Source organism: Corvus kubaryi, unplaced genomic scaffold (genome assembly GCF_017639235.1).
Source record: "Corvus kubaryi isolate FWS band 111438036 unplaced genomic scaffold, C.kubaryi_AGA036_p1.0 37395, whole genome shotgun sequence".
NCBI lineage: Eukaryota > Metazoa > Chordata > Aves > Passeriformes > Corvidae > Corvus > Corvus kubaryi.
This window is the reverse complement of record NW_024581134.1, coordinates 3,486,603-3,503,023: the sequence shown is the minus strand read 5'-3', so window position 1 is coordinate 3,503,023 and position 16,421 is coordinate 3,486,603. Positions and strand designations below refer to the sequence as shown.

At 57.6% G+C, this 16,421-nt stretch overlaps 3 protein-coding genes across 15 annotated transcripts in view; 1 reads left to right on the top strand and 2 right to left on the bottom strand.

Moving 5' to 3' along the window:
• The window catches only part of ZMYM3 (zinc finger MYM-type containing 3), a 32,889-nt gene extending 22,740 nt beyond the window's left edge, over positions 1 to 10,149 (top strand). For 6 of the 8 annotated variants that reach the window (XM_042040207.1, XM_042040204.1, XM_042040203.1 and 3 more), the window contains 11 exons: positions 2,236 to 2,294; positions 2,844 to 3,012; positions 3,594 to 3,709; positions 3,863 to 4,037; positions 4,603 to 4,749; positions 5,503 to 5,606; positions 6,008 to 6,176; positions 6,298 to 6,449; positions 6,899 to 7,013; positions 7,909 to 8,365; positions 8,778 to 10,149. In XM_042040207.1, the coding sequence (XP_041896141.1) occupies positions 2,236 to 2,294; positions 2,844 to 3,012; positions 3,594 to 3,709; positions 3,863 to 4,037; positions 4,603 to 4,749; positions 5,503 to 5,606; positions 6,008 to 6,176; positions 6,298 to 6,449; positions 6,899 to 7,013; positions 7,909 to 8,365; positions 8,778 to 8,976 (1,862 nt within the window). In that variant the 3' untranslated portion in view covers positions 8,977 to 10,149. Of the gene's footprint in view, positions 1 to 2,235; positions 2,295 to 2,843; positions 3,013 to 3,593; positions 3,710 to 3,862; positions 4,038 to 4,602; positions 4,750 to 5,502; positions 5,607 to 6,007; positions 6,177 to 6,297; positions 6,450 to 6,898; positions 7,014 to 7,908; positions 8,366 to 8,777 lie in introns of those variants that run through there. The other 2 variants (XM_042040208.1, XR_006018093.1) reach the window with 2 other exon arrangements.
• A 349-nt stretch (positions 10,150 to 10,498) lies between these two features.
• Positions 10,499 to 12,245, bottom strand: LOC121670229 (gap junction alpha-3 protein-like). The gene has a single exon (XM_042040139.1). It carries the CDS (start codon positions 11,579 to 11,581, stop codon positions 10,685 to 10,687), a length of 897 nt encoding a protein of 298 aa, XP_041896073.1. The 5' UTR covers positions 11,582 to 12,245; the 3' UTR covers positions 10,499 to 10,684.
• A 104-nt stretch (positions 12,246 to 12,349) lies between these two features.
• Positions 12,350 to 15,784, bottom strand: GJB1 (gap junction protein beta 1). 6 transcript variants are annotated; one of them, XM_042040145.1, is made up of 3 exons: positions 15,688 to 15,702; positions 14,049 to 14,164; positions 12,350 to 13,345 (listed from the first exon to the last, which is right to left on the bottom strand). In XM_042040145.1, the coding sequence occupies exon 3, from the start codon at positions 13,331 to 13,333 to the stop codon at positions 12,494 to 12,496; it is 840 nt and encodes a 279-aa protein (XP_041896079.1). In that variant the 5' UTR covers positions 13,334 to 13,345; positions 14,049 to 14,164; positions 15,688 to 15,702; the 3' UTR covers positions 12,350 to 12,493. The 6 variants fall into 6 exon arrangements, with proteins under 6 accessions (XP_041896079.1, XP_041896076.1, XP_041896074.1 ...); XM_042040142.1 differs by lacking the exon at positions 15,688 to 15,702 and adding an exon at positions 15,274 to 15,363; XM_042040140.1 differs by lacking the exon at positions 14,049 to 14,164 and having other exon boundaries at positions 15,688 to 15,784.
• Positions 15,785 to 16,421: the final 637 nt, after the last annotated feature.

Below are 16,421 nucleotides of genomic sequence, written 5' to 3'. Positions count from 1 at the left end.
ATTTGTCCTCTGCTTGTCAAGGCATGTCACTTGTGAGAGACGAGTAACACTGCTTTTGGGACACAGGCACAGTGGGCAAGCTCTGCCTGCAGGGGGAAGCATGTTTCACACAGTTTAGCCGTTGTCGCCTTGGAGCCCTGGACCACAAGACTGAGAAGTACATTCTCCACCACCACCAACCACAAGAGCTTCAGGCCTCCTCTGCCACATCCCTGGAAGTCCCCCAGAACTGTGCTGCTTGGTATGTGGGGCATCACCCTTGGTGCCACAGCTGCATCTCTGTGCAACCTGTAAGGACTAAAGGGAGCCAAGGAAAAGCCCTTCATCAGTCGTCAGTGCTCATCTGAGCACGAGTTCCAGGCTACCCCAGCAGTTGCTGTGCTGGTGGCACTGGGTCCTCTGTATGTTCTGGCACACCAGGCCCCTGCCAGATGTGGGACAGCTGTGGACATCCTTGCTGCAGGATTGCGGCATACTGCCGAGTTTGCAAAAGAAGGATGCTGGAGCCAGGACCCACTTAAACAGAGAGCTTTCCAACCCACTGTGCTGTGCAGGGGATTTTGGGAGGAGCAGCTTCTCTCTGGTGTCCTGTGGACCTGACAGCTGTGTTGGCAGCTCACAAGGGACTACGTGGATTTCAGGCCCATCTTGGACAGAGCTGCTTATTCTTGCTTATTCTCTTGAAAACAGTGATTGCCTAAAACCATTAATTCCTGTGATCCAGTGGCTGCTACCAGTCTGATGATCCTGAGAGTTCTTGTAGCTGATCATATAAGCAGACGTTCCTTTGCTGGGAACAGTTTGTGTAGTGTGGGATTGAGGAGCTTCTGCTTCAAAACTGTGCCCAAAGACTTCCAAGAGGAGCTGGCTCTGCACTGGGCTGTCCAGCTGTAGAGGGTAGAAGTCACAGTTGTGGCAGGCAATGCCTTGACAGCTCCTTGTTGGTGTTGGGATGAGAGTAAAGAACAAGCTGCAGCTTTTCTGGAAGCTTGAACACATAGCACATGGCAGGAGAATCTTGTTTTCTTTCATCCCAAATCATTGGCCAGTGGGGCAATCATGTTTGCTTTAGATACTTCCGCAGCAGAAATTCTGCTTGTATGCCATAGCTTGTCTTTTCTCATTCAAGCCATTGGTGTTTCCTACCTGGATCTGCTTCCCATCCACTTTGGGCTGTCAGGGTGAGTTCTTGGCCCCTGAGACTATTGCAGATGCTATGGCTGAATGCTCAGCTGCAGACTAGGGATCTTCCTCTGACTGGAATTTGTCTGTTGCGCCCCTGTGGTGGTCAGCAAATGGAGCCTGTTGGGCCTCAAATTGTGCAAGAATTATCCTGCATTTCCTTGGGTCAGAGGAAGTCTTCACAGTGTGAATGTCCCTGTGTTGGACCTTTAGGCATCTGTGTCTTTCCTGAAGGACCTGTCTGTGTACAGGAGTTGTGAATGGACCCGCCACTGCCTTTGGGTGCTGGGACCTGCTGCTGTCCTTGCAGGGCTCTCCTTCATGCGTGGCCCACGGGTAGAAGGCAATTCTTTTTGCCAGCCACGTGGGTAACCAGGGCTCACTGGAGACTGATATGAAGGTGCTCTGTTAGCTTACCAGCCTTTGAGATGGGTGCAGGTCTTCTGCAGAGCACATGAGCTGGAATTACCATCCAAGGCAGGGTGATACTGTCACCACCTGGGACCAGTGTCTGCCACATGCGCCTCTTACCTGCAGGTGATCCTCTCTTTCCTTAGGGGAATGGACTGCATCCCTAGGGCTGGGGCAAAGCTGTCTCTCTGCTTTCTGGGATATCTCATAACGCTGCTACTAGCTCTGTCACCTTCTTCCTAGGGATCTCGAAGCACTTTGCCAAGATATTTGTTGCAGGGATATGGAGGCACAGGGAGGGGCCATGGCTCGGTACAGCAAGCCAGTAGGCAGAGCTGGGATTAGAGCCCTGGATTCCTCTCTCTACAAGGGGCTGGGATTTCTCCTGACCTGCTGTGATGGGGAAGGGGTGGACTGCAAGGGAGCACAAAATGACATGGGAACAACTTGCTTTTGGAGTTGTAGTGTCTTCTGAGGTGTTAGGGCTAGAGATTGTGGAAACATTAACTGTTCCTGGAGTGGCCAGGAGCAGTTTCTGGGGAGCCTGTCCCTGCTCTCTGGCTGCTTGCACCTCCAGTCCCAGCAGTGGGACATGTTGGCCCAGGAGCTCTTGAACTTAAGAGTTGTTGCTTTCTCTTACAGGTCAGACTTCAGAGCCAAAACCAGCTGTCCCTTCCCCACAGAAGGCAGAAACTAACATGGTAAGACCCATTGGAGGCAGGAGTTTGCAAGACAAAGGGGCTGTCCCCAAGGAGAGGACAGTTCTGCCATTGCTCAGGGAGATTTCATTCTTCTACAACCAGTGCATTTTGAGATGTCTGGGTAGTGGGAGATGAAAAGAACTCCTAGGAAGGCAGCATCAACATATCTTCTGCAAGGGGGAAGAATAACTGTTCCTCAGGAATCAATGATGAACTCCAGAATAGCCTGACACTGTGGCACTGGCTCTTCTTTGCACAGTGCTTTCCTGTGCCTCGGTATAGTTGCTGTCCCACTGTTCCCCTCTATCCCATGGGACAGGAGCCACCATTGCCAGACTCCTGACACAGCAGAGGCAGCACACAGGCTTGATGCCTGCGAGGCACGGCTTGGCAGTCCTTCATCACAGCCTGACCATGGGAGTGCCTATCTGCTGGGGACTTCCAGGCTCCAGGAAGTGCTTTGGGAGTCATTCCGTCTGTACCTGTAGTAGGGAAGAGATTGTGTTGCCTTAGGTGGACACCAACCTCCTGCTTTCTGCGTTTCCCCAGCTGTCAGCAAAGGCCTCCTCAGCCCAAACATCTCCAGCTGTGCCGCCTCCCGCCCCACCTCTGGTTCCAGCCACCCCTCGGAAAAACAAAGCTGCCATGTGTAAACCACTGATGCAGAACCGGGGTGTCTCCTGCAAGTTTGAAATGAAATCCAAAGGATGTCAGACAGGTAGGAAAACAAGACTTAACTGTAGGATTGCAGGGGCATTTTGGAAAGGCAAGTGGCACGTCCCTGCTCTAGACTACCTGCGAATCCAGCCTGAAATGCTGCACAGAGTGGCTGGGTGTTTGGCACTGTTCTGAGGAGTCTCTGTGCAGTTGTAGGGCACACATGGCAGGGCTGGGGGTAGGGAGCCTGTTTCCATCAGCAGCAAAAGGAGAGATGTAGAGACCTCTGTAGCATGATCCCACCTCTTGTGGTACAACTCCTGTTCCTCTGGAGATCATTAGCTTGTGTGAGGGCTGTCTGCTAAACAGGTTCCACTCTAGTTCCTGTTGGGCATGTGTGTGTGGTCTGCAGCATATGCAAGGTGACTAGACCTCTTAGCAGGGCTGTGTAAGAGTAGGATTTGTACTTCTGGCTAAGGCAAGCCTCTCTTGTTGCTGGGCTTGACTTTCTGCTATTCCAGCTCTACCCTTGAGTCTGGAAGGGCTGTGGTGCTGAATGGCTGGGGGCATGGCAGCACGCAGCAGGGCTGGGTGGAGGAACTTCTGGGATTAAGGTCACTGATGTATTTTTGCTCTTGTCAGAGGCTGACTGGAAGCCCCAGCTGGTTGTGTTGCCAATCCCCGTCCCGATCTTCGTGCCTGTGCCTATGCATATGTACTGCCAGAAAGTACCTGTGCCTTTCTCCATGCCTGTCCCGGTAAGCAACGGCTCCACCGCTCGTGTTCTCCTACTATCTTGATCCTGCTTTGCTGCACCCTCCCTGCTTCTCTGTTCATGCTCTTCTCCTGCCTCTGCTTTTATGTCAATCTACTGACTGTCAGTTTTCTGCGTGGTGTGCTGCTGTCCACAGGTGCCTGTGCCAATGTTCCTGCCCACCACACTGGAGAGCACAGAGAAGATTGTGGAGACCATTGAGGAGCTGAAGGTGAAGATCCCCTCCAATCCCCTAGAGGCTGACATCCTGGCCATGGCTGAGATGATTGCAGAGGCTGAGGAACTGGACAAGGCCTCCTCGGACCTGTGTGGTAGGTTCTGCCATGGCTTGGTCTGGTCCAACAGTTGGGATCAAGGGAGGTTTGCCAGCTCTTGGAGCTAAAACACCTGCCAGGATTGTGGCTCTTCCAAAGCCTTTGGAAAGGAAGCAGGGAAGAGCAAGCCCTCAACTTCTGCTGAGGACGTATCAGAAAGGAAGAGCTGCAGCAAGGAGCAGCATCTGCCACTGTCCCTTTTTGGAGTGCCAGTTTTGTGGCACATGTGCAGCTCTCTTAGTTTATTCAGGTGGCTGTTCAGATTCTTCCCTAAAGCAGCTTCTGATTCACAAAACTAGCAGCCCTGGTCTTGCAGGTCTTTTTACTTTACTTTTACTGCATTCCTACAAATCACAGTGATGGGGGTTGTAGCTGGGGAGACAACAACCTTGCAATGTCTTGTTGTCCAGGGAAAGCTGGACAGCCCGGGTGTCGTGAGGCTGCTCTGAGCACGGGGCTTTGCTGCATGCAGGGACCCCAACTTCATTTTTCATCTGTTACAGGGAAAACAGACGTAAGACTTTCCAGAAGGCTGGGTTTATGATGAACTTTTTCATTGCAGATCTGGTGAGTAACCAGAGTGCAGAGGGTCTCCTGGAGGACTGTGATCTGTTTGGACCAGCACGGGACGATGTGTTGGCTATGGCTGTCAAGATGGCAAATGTCCTGGATGAGCCGGGCCAGGACCTGGAGGCTGACTTCCCTAAGAGTAAGAGCTGGGTGAAGCAGGCATGCAGGGCTGCTTGTGCTGAGGGTCCTCCCACTGCCCTCAGCTGTGTGCACTTACCTCCCCATGCCCTCTGACTGACCAGGTGTGAGAGCCCTGCAGTGACTGCTTGCAGCAGGGGTGGGGAGACCACCACTTCTGAAGGAGTGTGTGTTTGTCTAGACTAAACTTACCTTTTGCGAGCGTAAGACCCAGAGAAGAGGGAATGAGAAGCTGATTTTAACAGCACAAAGAGCAGGGCAGCAGCAGTGGTGTGTTTATGAATGATGATTCCACAGGATCCAGCAAGGCGAGAAACCTGGACAAGGCATGGCATCCTGAGAAATGGTAGAATTGCTGAGTGTCCATTAACAGAAGGTGGAAGGAGAGGCAGGGACTGGCAGGAGCACAGCAATGCTGAGGCAGGATGCTAGCAGCAAACAACAGAATTGAGGTGCCTGTGCCAGGCTGTCCACAGTGCTGGCCTAGCACAAGGGAATGAGGAATATTCCTCAGGTTTAAAAAATAAACAAAAAACTGTCAGAGAGGAAAATATGGGTTTCTGGTTATTCTGAGAAAGCTTAGCATTGTCTGCCAGAGCCATATTTCCTTTGTTGGGCCGTGGCTAAAAGTTTGTGCCAGGCAGTGGTAGAGGATGTGAAGTGTTCCCTCTTCATTTTGCTGTAAAAATCAGGCCATCACAGGGGGCAGGATGAGAAATTTCAGCTGAGCTCTTCTGCCTGTGTTTCCTTTCAGACCCTCTAGACATCAACCCCAGTGTGGATTTCCTCTTTGACTGTGGGCTGGTGGGACCAGATGATGTGTCCACAGAGCAAGATCTGCCTCGAGCTGTCCGGAAGGTGAGTTCTCTGTGGGTACTGCCTGCTTAAAGCTCTTGGGCTTTGGAGTGGGAGCTGCCACCTGGGATGTACGAGGTGAAGTGTGCCAGTCTTTTGTGTGCTGGGGAGGTTGTGCCCTCTCCCTTCAAGGCATGGTTGGCTTTCAGGCCACTCCTTGAATGAAAATACTTGCTTGTCACTTCAGAGGAGCTTTGAATGCTACAAGTCATGTGACACCTGGTCTCTTTTCTTGCCTGTGAGCCTCGTAACTAATGAGCCTCGTTGGCTTGGCTGTCAGCAGAAGGGTGCTCTGCTGCCATGGCACTCTGTAGGGAGCTGACAGTCAGCAGGTGTGAGGGGTGGCCAGGACTCCTGCATCTGTCCCAGGTAGGTGGCCAGTCTCACAGAACACCTCTCTGCAGGGGCAGAAGCGCCTGGTGCTCTCTGAAAGCTGTTCCCGGGACTCGATGAGCAGCCAGCCCAGCTGTACAGTCCTCAACTACTCGTACGGTGTGAATGCCTGGAAGTCCTGGGTACAGGCCAAGTATGCAGGGGGAGAGACCAGCAAGGCAGAGGAGCTACGCTTTGGCCGTAAGTGCCTTGTCTGGATGCAGTGGAGTGGCAGAAACCTCCCAGAAGCTGGACCTCGGGGTGTTGAGGTGCTCCTGACCTTGTAGGCTGTTGTCTGAGGCTGCTGTGCTTGTCTCTGCAGCCAAGCCCATGAGGATCAAGGAAGACATCTTGGCCTGCTCAGCAGCTGAGCTCAACTACGGCCTGGCCCAGTTTGTCAAGGAGATAACCAGGCCCAATGGGGAGCGCTATGAACCGGACAGCATCTATTACCTCTGCCTTGGCATCCAGCAGGTGAGGGAGGCCTTGCTGCCCTCAATTTGTCTACAGCCAGACTTGGTGGTCAGATCTGATGAGGGGAGCTTGTACCCTTCATTCTGCCTTCTGGGAACCCAGAGAGGCTGTCTGCACTCCTTCAGTGCCTCAGCCCAGGACAGCCGCCCACCTTGTTTGGTCTTTGTTCCCAAGCCCAGAGGGTAGGGTGGCAGCTATTCTCCAGCCTTGCACCCTTCTTGCACATCTCTGAGGAGGGCTGGGGGATTTCCCCAAACTCATGTTCTTCTTCAGCACCAAGTCTGCTTTGTCATGCCCCAGGGTTTTCCTTGCAGCTCTCGGAAGTGTCTGCCCAGCAGCTCTGGTGGTGCAAGGAGGGGTACTCTGCATGTGTGCCCTGGCTCTCTGGGGAGGGTTTGCATTCCAGGTGCTGCTGTGTTTCTCTTGACTGTGTGTTCTGTCCTTTCTAGTACCTGCTCGAGAACAATCGTATGGTGAATATATTTACAGACCTTTACTACCTGACCTTCGTGCAGGAGCTGAACAAGTCCCTGAGTGGCTGGCAACCCACAATCTTACCAAATAGTATGTGTCTTCAGAGTACCTTCAGTCACCACATATATCCAGTTTGTGCTTGTAGCCTTGGATCCTCTGGCCTGATTGTGCTCCCTGAGCCTCAGCCTTGGCATAGGCAGCGCATTCCTGCTGTGTCTTGAGGTCATACTGACCCAAACCCACTGCAGAGCCAGCGTGGCTTACGCTTGAGCAGCTTCTGTGGCCCACAGTCAGGGTAGCTGGGAGCAGGGCACGTGTGTTTTGTATCCTGGGACAATTTGAATCTTTACAACACTTCACACTGCTGTTTCCACCCTTTGGCAAGGAGGATGCCAAGCCAGGGAGCACACTGGTGGATGTCTTTGTGTTCCCAGCACATGGATGCGCCCTGCACACTGTGCTAGGCCTTGGCCAAGGTTGCTGTGCTGCTGCCTTGTGAATGGACTTAGAGCTCTGCAGAGGCTTTTCATGATGCTGTGATCTGGGCTGCCTTGCCTGCTGTGTCTTGTCGGTAGTTAGTTCACAGATCCAGCCTCACCTCTGCAGATTGGCTATCCCAGTCAAAGCCATTTGACTCCAGACCTGTGTATCTAGGCAGGAGCTGGCCAGATCTCTCCTGCCTGCTGCTTTTCCTTAATTGCTCACTGAGTGTGGTGGAGCACTGACCTGGCGTTCACTTTTTGGCCAGATACAGAGACGAGCAGTTAGGATTGATTTGGGTTCTCGCCTGTGGTTTGGCTGTGATCTGGAGAGGCTCATGGCTGGGCAGAGCTCTAGCTCTGCTGATGGCTCTGTAGAAGTAACCTTGTGAAAAAAGAGATGCTGTGAAGCATCAGTCTTTTGCAGTGAGCTTTCCTGGGCAGGCTGAAGGGATTGCCATGAGGCCACTGCTGATGTGACCTGGTTCTCCCTCTGTGTGTTGCAGACACAGTTTTCTCCCGTGTCGAGGAGGAGCACCTCTGGGAGTGCAAACAGCTGGGTGTTTACTCACCCTTCGTGCTTCTCAACACCCTCATGTTCTTCAACACTAAGTTCTTCGGGCTGCAGACAGCAGAGGAGCACATGCAGCTCTCCTTCACCAACGTGGTGCGCCAGTCCCGCAAGTGCACCACAGCCCGTGGCATGACAAAGGTGGTGAGCATCCGCTACTACGCTCCTGCCAAGCAGAAGAAAAGCCGAGGTGGGTCTGGGGGAACATCTCTGTTCCTCCCCCTGTGTCCCCCATCGAGATCCAGCCATGATCCAGCTCTCTCCCCCTCTGCAGATGGCGGCTCTGGAAAACGGAAGCGTGAGGAGGAGGTACCGATGCTGGAGCAGCGGGAGAACAGGATGAATCCCCTCCGATGCCCAGTCAAGTTTTATGAGTTTTATCTCTCCAAATGGTGAGGCTTTCTCTGGAGAAGAGGCATGTGCCATTTTGGGGCCACTTCTCAGTTTTGATGGGACCCTGTGGAGTGACTGCTGCTCTCCAGACATTTGTACATGAGCATGCAGTCTTGCCCAGGCTCTGTGCTGCTTGACTAGACCTTGTTTGAGAGAATGCTTCTCTCTGGCCTCTTCCACTTCTTACCCTTCTCCAGACTGACAGGAATATGCAGTAGGAGTCCAGTGCTTGGGTGCTTAGGGGTTTTGGCCTTGAACAAGGAGCTGCAGGCTCAGTTTGTCTCCTTATTCTACTGAATGATGAGAGGCTGTGATGAGCTGTGAGCGCCCCTTGCTAAACCTGACATAAGACCAGGCTGTCTGAGCCCCTGAAGCTGATAACGCAGGTCTCACCCTCCTCTCTCTCCACAGTCCCGAGAGCCTGCGGAACCGCAATGATGTGTTCTACCTGCAGCCCGAGCGGTCGTGCATTGCCGAGTCCCCGCTCTGGTACTCGGTGATTCCCATGGACCGCAGCATGCTGGAGAGCATGCTGAACCGCATCCTGGCCGTCAGGGAGATCTACGAGGAGCACAGTCGGCTCAGCAGCATGGAGGATGACATGGACTAAGGGCGAGGTGCTGCTGGACTGGCTGCTCTCCAGCCCTGGACACCTCCTCTTGCTGCTTCCCATTGCAGGGCAGGGGCTACGCAGCATAGGAGGGGATGGTGCTGCAGCAGTGCTGTCCCTGCATCATTACCAGACTTGGACCTCCCATCCTGCTCGTTTCAGGCATCCCCTACGTACATGGCCCCCACACTCAGCTCTGTCTGCAGTTTTGGCTGCTGGGTGAGCCATCTTCCCCAGAGCCAGTTCCCATGGCACAGGAGTGGCAGAGTCCCTGGGGCAGCTCCCCTTGCCCAGCACTGTCTCTCCCCTACCCCCAGCCCTGCCACTACCCCTGTCTCCCAGTGCCCCAGGGCAGGAATTGCACAGGACCAGTGCACCATCAGACCAGTGGCCCCTGAAGCTTTTACTTCCCTCTTCCTTTAGCATTCCCTCACAAGGCTGGAGGTATCAAGGCAGGAACAGTAGCTCTGCTGGTGGGGCAGGACTGTCTTTTTGAACCAGTGGCCATGGGCCACAGGCAGCCTGAGAGCTGTTGGGTTAGGGGGAGAGCTCTTGTCCCAGGGTGGGAGAGATTTGGGTTGGTTGCAGGGAGGGGATGGAGCTCATGCCAGAACTTGTGGGCAGAGATCTGGCCTTGCCACAAGGGACACCTCCCTTGTGCGCAGCCAGGATGCCTCCCTCTCTTTGGTCAGTGTTTCTGGGTCTGCTGAACACTGATGGAGATGGGTCTGGGGCAGTGCTACCCCTCTCTCCCCACTGTTCCCTGTCTTGGTGTAAGGACCCTCCCCTGTGCAAGGTACCGTCAGTGGGAACCTCTACTCCAGCTAGGGGCTTAGGCATTTGCTGGCAGAAGCAGAGAGCCCTGCCTGGCCTCCCCCTCCCTCCCACAGCCACAGGCTGCCAGTGCCCTGCCCCAGGCAAGTCTGGCTCCAGTTGTGCCACTCCCTGCTGCCTCCTGCCCCTTCTCGTGTTCTGGTTGGTTTTCTTGAGCTGTACATGGGTCTCCTGTTGAGCCTGTATATATTGTTCTGGGCCCTGGCCTGGGGCCATCTGTTCTCTGTGTCCATGTGGAGAGTGAGCTGCTCACCAGTCTTGTTGTAGTGATGCCAGGGCGGTAGGACTAACCCTGTGTCTCTGGAAACCATTCATTTCAAATAAAGATGTGGAAAACTTTGGCAGCCCCTGGTTTTTCCCCCTGGGCAGGGTGAGCTTTGTAGAACAGGGCCAGTGGCTCAGTGCTGCTGTGCACCTTGCTTCTGTCCATCCCAGCCTGTGCTCCTGCACTTCCAACCTTGCCTGGCCCCTGCTGTGCTGCCAGCTCTGGCATGGGGCGATGGCCCCTGCCCCAGTACCCAGTGGTGCCAGCATGGCAGGCCCAGCCTGCCCCCGCCCTGTGCCCTGCCCAAAGGGCTGCAGCCCCACCCAACCCAGCAGTGGCCCTGCCCTGGCCATGCAGTGTGGCCGTAGGACGGAGCGCTTGGAGAATAATGCCCCAGTGCCCGTGAGCAGAGCAGGAGTCAAGTGTGGTGCAGTAAGTGTTTATTTTCTCTCCCTTCCCAGCTCTGCTCTCAGCCCTGTGCTGAGCAGTGTCCCCAGCTCTCATGCTGGCCATGGGGTCCAGGCCTTGGGCCTGGCAGAGACTGGAGACTTAACCACCACTGTGACCACCCATGCATTGCCCATCCCTGACCATCCCAGCAGGCCACATTCACACTGCCAGGTCTGCCGTTCGCATGTCCCTGTGGGACCCACCAGCCACCCCTAGCCATGCACCCGCCTTCTTCAGTGGTGCCAGGCCATGGGGGGGTCTGCCAGCAGCCAGGGGGCTGCCACCCCTGGGCAAGGTGACATAGGTGCCGCCGGGCCCTACAGGGCCACCAGGAGTGGTTAGGATGCGAGACTTGGGGCCCGGCCCCCGCCGGCACTTGGTGAGACCCAGGTGGTAGATCTCCACCAGGTTGAGCAGCAGGGACACACAGGCCACCCCCAGCATGAAGAGGATGAAGATGGTCTTCTCAGTGGGCCGGGAGATGTAGCAGTTGACTGTGTTGGGGCAGGGCCAGCGGCTGCAGGTGTAGAGGGGCTTCAGCTGGAACCCATACAAGGCGTACTGGCCCACAATGAAGCCCACTTCCAGGAGAGCCTTGAAGACAATGTTGCAGATGTATGTCCTCAGGATGGCCCCCTGCATGCACACCCGTGCCCTCGTGTCCCCTGCAGGGAGCTGGGGCTGCCTGGGGCGCTGCCGCCTGGCCCCACTGCCAGCCCGTGCTGCTGCTTGCTGCTGTGCCTTCTCCTCCAGATGCACCAGGTGCAGGATGTGGCCCAGATACACAAGGCTGGGGGTGGAGACAAAGATGATCTGCAGGACCCAGAAGCGGAGGTGGGAGATGGGGAAGGTGCTGTCATAGCAGGCATTTTGGCAGCCAGGCTGCTGCGTGTCACAGGAGAAGCCAGACAGCTCATCACCCCAGACCCGCTCCGCGGCTGCCCCCAGCACCAGGATGCGGAAGACGAAGAGGACGGTGAGCCAGACCTTCCCCACCACTGTGGAGTGCTCCTGGGCATTCTCCAGCAGCCGGCCCAGCAGGCTCCAGTCCCCCATGGCATGTGCTGTGGTGCCCTGCAAAACAGCCACCCTCCAGACACAGCCGCCCCACGACCCGCCAGAATGCCACCCCACTCCCTGGTTGGGCAGGTGTGCACAGACCAGCCCAAGGCTGTCCCTGGAGTGTCCCTGTCCTGTGTCCCAGGGGACCCCCTAACCTGTCACAAGGAGGGCAGGGGGAGCAAAGGCCTCCAGCAGAGAGCTGGGAGCACCATGGGGAACAACCGCGGTGGCGATCCGGCATGGGGACCTCTCACCGTAGATGGTGCGTGGGGCAGAGCCCAGTGCTCCTGCGCCGTCTGCTCCTGTCAGTGGGGTGATGGGGGATGCTGCAAGGCCCCTTCCCCGCTGGTCCCCAGCTCCTCTGTGGGGTGTGGACAGGTCTGCCTGGTTCCGTCTGTCCGGTCACCCAACAGCGGGCCTGGGGTTATCGGGGCATGAGGCAGCTGTGTGCCCCATTGGCTTTCATTGTGACTGGCACATGAAACAGCCACTGGGGAAACTTTTTCCCTCTATTTTTGGTCTGGGCACTTTTCTAATTATATTCGGGGCTGCAGGGGCTGGTGCTGGGAGAGTACAAGCCCTTGGACACTGATCAATGCCACCCAGGGGTCACCGGTCCCTGCTGGCTGCCAGGGCAACACAGCCCCAGCTCAGCCCTGGCACTGCAACCCACCAGGGCTTGGGTGCAGGGGTGGACACCCCACACTGACACCACAGCTCCTGGCATGTCCCGGCTGGAGCAGAAAGGAAGGAGGCAGCACCTGAGAATGGATATTTAATGGCCCGAGCTGCTCTCCTGGCCATCTAGGAGAGCCAGACTGGCACCTGGGGGATGCTATCCTTGGGACAGGGACACTAATAGGCCCATGGGGCGACTGTGGGGCCAGGGCCCCTGCAGTGGTGGCCCTAGCAGGCAGAACAGCGGTCACCCTTCTCCTGCAGCCCAGAGTTGCGGCGCAGCATGTCCTTGAGGGAACCGTCCTGCTCTGTCAGCAGCTGGTTGATCTCATTCTGCTTGTACTCAGAGGAGTGCTTGTGCCCATAGAAGGAGCCCTTCCCCGACGAGGGGTTGGAGTTGTGCTGGCTTCGGCGGGCACAGGCCCGCACCACCAGGTAGATCAGCTCTGCCATGTTGAGGACAATGCAGACACTGGAGGTGACCAGCATGAAGACAGTGAAGATGGTCTTCTCGGTGGGCCGGGAGATGAAGCAGTCGACAGTGTTGGGGCAGGGGTAAGCCTCGCACTTGACCAGCCGCATCATCTGGTAGCCCGGGTAGAGCATGTAGAAGATGTACATGAACACGGCCTCAAAGAGCAGCCTGAAGACCACGCTGCAGACGTATGTCCACCACAGCGACCCCGCTATGCGCATCTTGTGCTTCTTAACCTCTTCCATGTGCTTGGCATCCGCATGCCCTGTCAGAACCAGCAGCTTCTTCTCCTGGTGCTGCTGGTAGGCCACGTGCATGGCGACGAGAAGGGCTGGTGTGGTGACGAGGATGAGCTGCAGGGCCCACAGACGGATGTGGGAGATGGGGAAGAAGTGGTCATAGCAGACGCTGTTGCAGCCAGGCTGCTGCGTGTTGCAGGTGAAGGCGGATTTCTCATCCCCCCAGACGCTCTCGGCTGCCACCACTAACACCATTATCCGGAAGATGAAGATGACAGAGAGCCAGATGCGCCCGATGGCAGTGGAGTGGCGGTTCACCCCGCTCAGCACCGTGTAGAGGCCGGCCCAGTTCATTGTTTCTCACGTCTGCAGGAGAGAGCGGTGAGAGATGGTGTTAGGAACAAGAAGGACACATGGCTGAGAGCCAGCAGGTCCTGGCTCCTCCAGTGGCAGCAGCCCCAGGAGGGACCTGGAAGCAACTGGGTGGCTGCCCTGGCGGGTGGAGAGCAGGATGGACAGACAGGAGGATGGACAGACAGGAGGACAGCAGCATGGCTCCTGCTCCTGACATGGCTCAAGGCAGCATTTTGGCCAGAGCAGGTAGGAGTCTGGCTGTCCCAGCAATGCCAGATGCTCCAGTCCTGCCACCCCACACAGGCACAGGGATCCTAACCCACAGCTGCCACAGAGAATGGGGGTGAAGCTCCCACACCTCCGCAGCGACCCCCAGTACTCAGTGCTGACCTCTTTGGCTAGAAACGGACCCAAGGAGCTTCATGGGCTTCACTGCATCAACACCTCCCTTTCTTTGTTCTCCCAAAATCTGCAGGAGCAGGGCCAGGGAGCCCTGAGCTGGGGGGCTCCCCTCGTGCAGCCCTGCACTGCCATCCTCCCAGAGCCATCCTTGCTCGGGGAACACGGGACGAACCCACCCCCAAGCACAGACCCCCGCCCCACCAGAGCCACCCACTGGCACTGAGCAGCCCGGGGAGCTGCTTCCCACCCCCGCATGAGTCTGGGTGGCTGCAACCAGACACCCCCCAGTGTGGAGGGTCCTGGCGACGCGTACCTGCCGGTGAGGAAGGGTCCTCTCAAGCTGCCCCCAGTGGCCCCTCTAAGGTCTCATGCCTCCCGCAGGAGAGCTCTGCTCCGCCTGCCCTCGTCTCTCTCTGCCACTGCCCTGCACTGGAAGTCATATGCTGATTTATAAACTATTTACATACAATGGGGCCTTTATCGGCCCCTGAACAACACACTTTAGCATTCAGATCTAACGCCCTGACTTCCGCCCACCCTGGCCAAACAAAGTGCCTGTGTGCTGCATTCCCGCTGCTCGGCCCTGCACCCACCCCCACCTCCCCACCACGCCCCGCACCGGCCACGGCCGCAGCCCCGCCAGCCGCGGAGTGCCCGTGGCTCTGCCCGGCGGGACCCACGCCACAGACATCGCCGTGCCGGACAGGCCAGCCAGGGTGTCTGCAGGTCCCTTCCCCAGGAAGCACGGCCGAGCCCAGCTGCGTGCCCATGCCGCATGGACGGCGCAGGGCACTGGAGCAGGGGTCTGGCACGGAGCACTCGGTGGGCTGCCGTGGGGCTGGGTGGCACTGGGTACCGCTGCTGTGAGTCCTGCCGTGCCCTCAAGGCTCTGGTACCAGCAGCAACGTCTGTGAGGGCATTGGAGCTGCCCCGCGTGTGCCCCGTCCCGTTGGGGACATGGGAGAAAGTCCGGGCGAGTGACGCTGGCTGGGGCTACCCTCACGGCGGGGGCAGCGCTTCTCCCCCGAGACGGACTCACTGACGCTGCCCTGCAGCTGGGACATGCTGGTGGGAACAACAATCCCTGTGCTCGCACACCCTCCGTGCCCCTCAGGGCTGGTATCCTAGACACACCGTGCCCCATCCCTGCAGGGATGGCCCCATGTCCCTTGGGTTTTGTCCCCAGCCTCACGTGGGGAGCAGCATATCCAGTAAACCCTACCAGCTGGGCGCCTTTAGGTTGGCAGGGCAATTAATGCCATCCCAAATTCTACCTCCCCCCCTTAGCCCAAGGTGCGAGCACCCGGAGCTGTGCAAACGGCAGCGGCCAAAGACCGTCCAGGAAAGCTGTGAGGACGCAGCCTGTGCCCACACTGTTCCTCTCCCCACTCCCGCCATGAAGGCCAGCACTGCCGGCTCTACTCTCCCTGGCCCATGGCCGAGCCCTGCTGTGGTCCCCACTCTGGCCCCCCTGGTGCTCCCCAGCTGAAGGACACGCGGCCACCCCCGCAATGGTGCTGTGCCCTCCAGGTTCTCACCTCAACACCAGGACAATCAATGCTCTTTGGGATTGCAGCAGTCTCAGCCTCCAAAGCAGCACCCTGGACTTTATACTGCCCCGCAGGCACGTCACCCACCCCCTCCCAAACAGCCTTGCTCCTTCCACGACTCGTCAAGTAAACACCGCAGGTGTGTCCAGCCTGGCTCACACCCACCCGCATCCCCCACCGCAGCTGAGCATCCCCCGGGGCCAGCCCCGGGGCTACTGCAGCACTGAGGCAGGGCCAGCCCCCCCGGATGGTCCCCGGGGATATTTCTGGCCGCCGTGGCCCCACTCCCCTGCTGCGAGCATCCTCCCCGCTGCATTCCCTGCAAGCCAGGCACATGCCCCGTGGCGGAGCCCTGCTCTCCACCTGGGGGATGACTTTGGATACCCTCAGCTCCTGGAGCACCTTGATCTGCCGCTGCAGGTTGCCGTCTGGTCCCTGGGGAGCAACCAGTACCCAGATTCAATGTGTAAAAAGTGCAGCCGGGAAAAGACAAACAGCCTTGTCAACGATTAACTCGGCTGGCCCGCTTCAAGGTCCCGCCGCCCAGTACCCCGTGTGGGACGTGGCGACCCTGCCGCTCATCCTGGGCCCCTGGGCTGGACTGCAGGAGCCCGCGCGCCGTCCCTTGCATGAGGGTGACAGTGGTGTCGCAGGAGGACGGCAGGGTGGCACGGTGGAGCGGTTCAGGGCGCCTAGGGGTGCCCCCGCAGCGGGGCGGGGGGAGGGCGGCGGTGGGCAGTGAGATACCGGCGGTGGCTGGTGGTGCAGGGCGGGCTGGGGCCATCGGGGCCACAATCTCAGTCTCCGATAAGCCGCCGCCCCCTGAGTCAGCAGCGCTCGGCGGGGAGCGGGAGCGGCGGCAGCGCCCTGGTCCCGCACCCCCTGGAGGGGTTCTGGGGGTTAGCGGGGGGCATACTGCGGGACACTACGGGAAAGGGGCTAGTGGGGCCAGGCTGGCGGGATCAGGCTGGGTGGAGGGCACTGGGGGGGGATCCCGAGGAGGGCAGACTGGTGGGCACTAGGGTGGGCTAAGTGGGACGAAGCACAATGGGAGGTTGGCGCGGGGAGAGGAGGCCCTGAGAGCCGGTCTAGGGGTTTCACTGGAGGGCCCTGGGGGCCAGGCGGGGAGTCACTGG

Bases quoted from the DNA above. Each gene is read 5' to 3' on its own strand.
- LOC121670229 (XM_042040139.1), bottom strand. From the start codon at position 11,581: ATGGGGGACTGGAGCCTGCTGGGCCGGCTGCTGGAGAATGCCCAGGAG.
- GJB1 (XM_042040140.1), bottom strand. From the start codon at position 13,333: ATGAACTGGGCCGGCCTCTACACGGTGCTGAGCGGGGTGAACCGCCAC.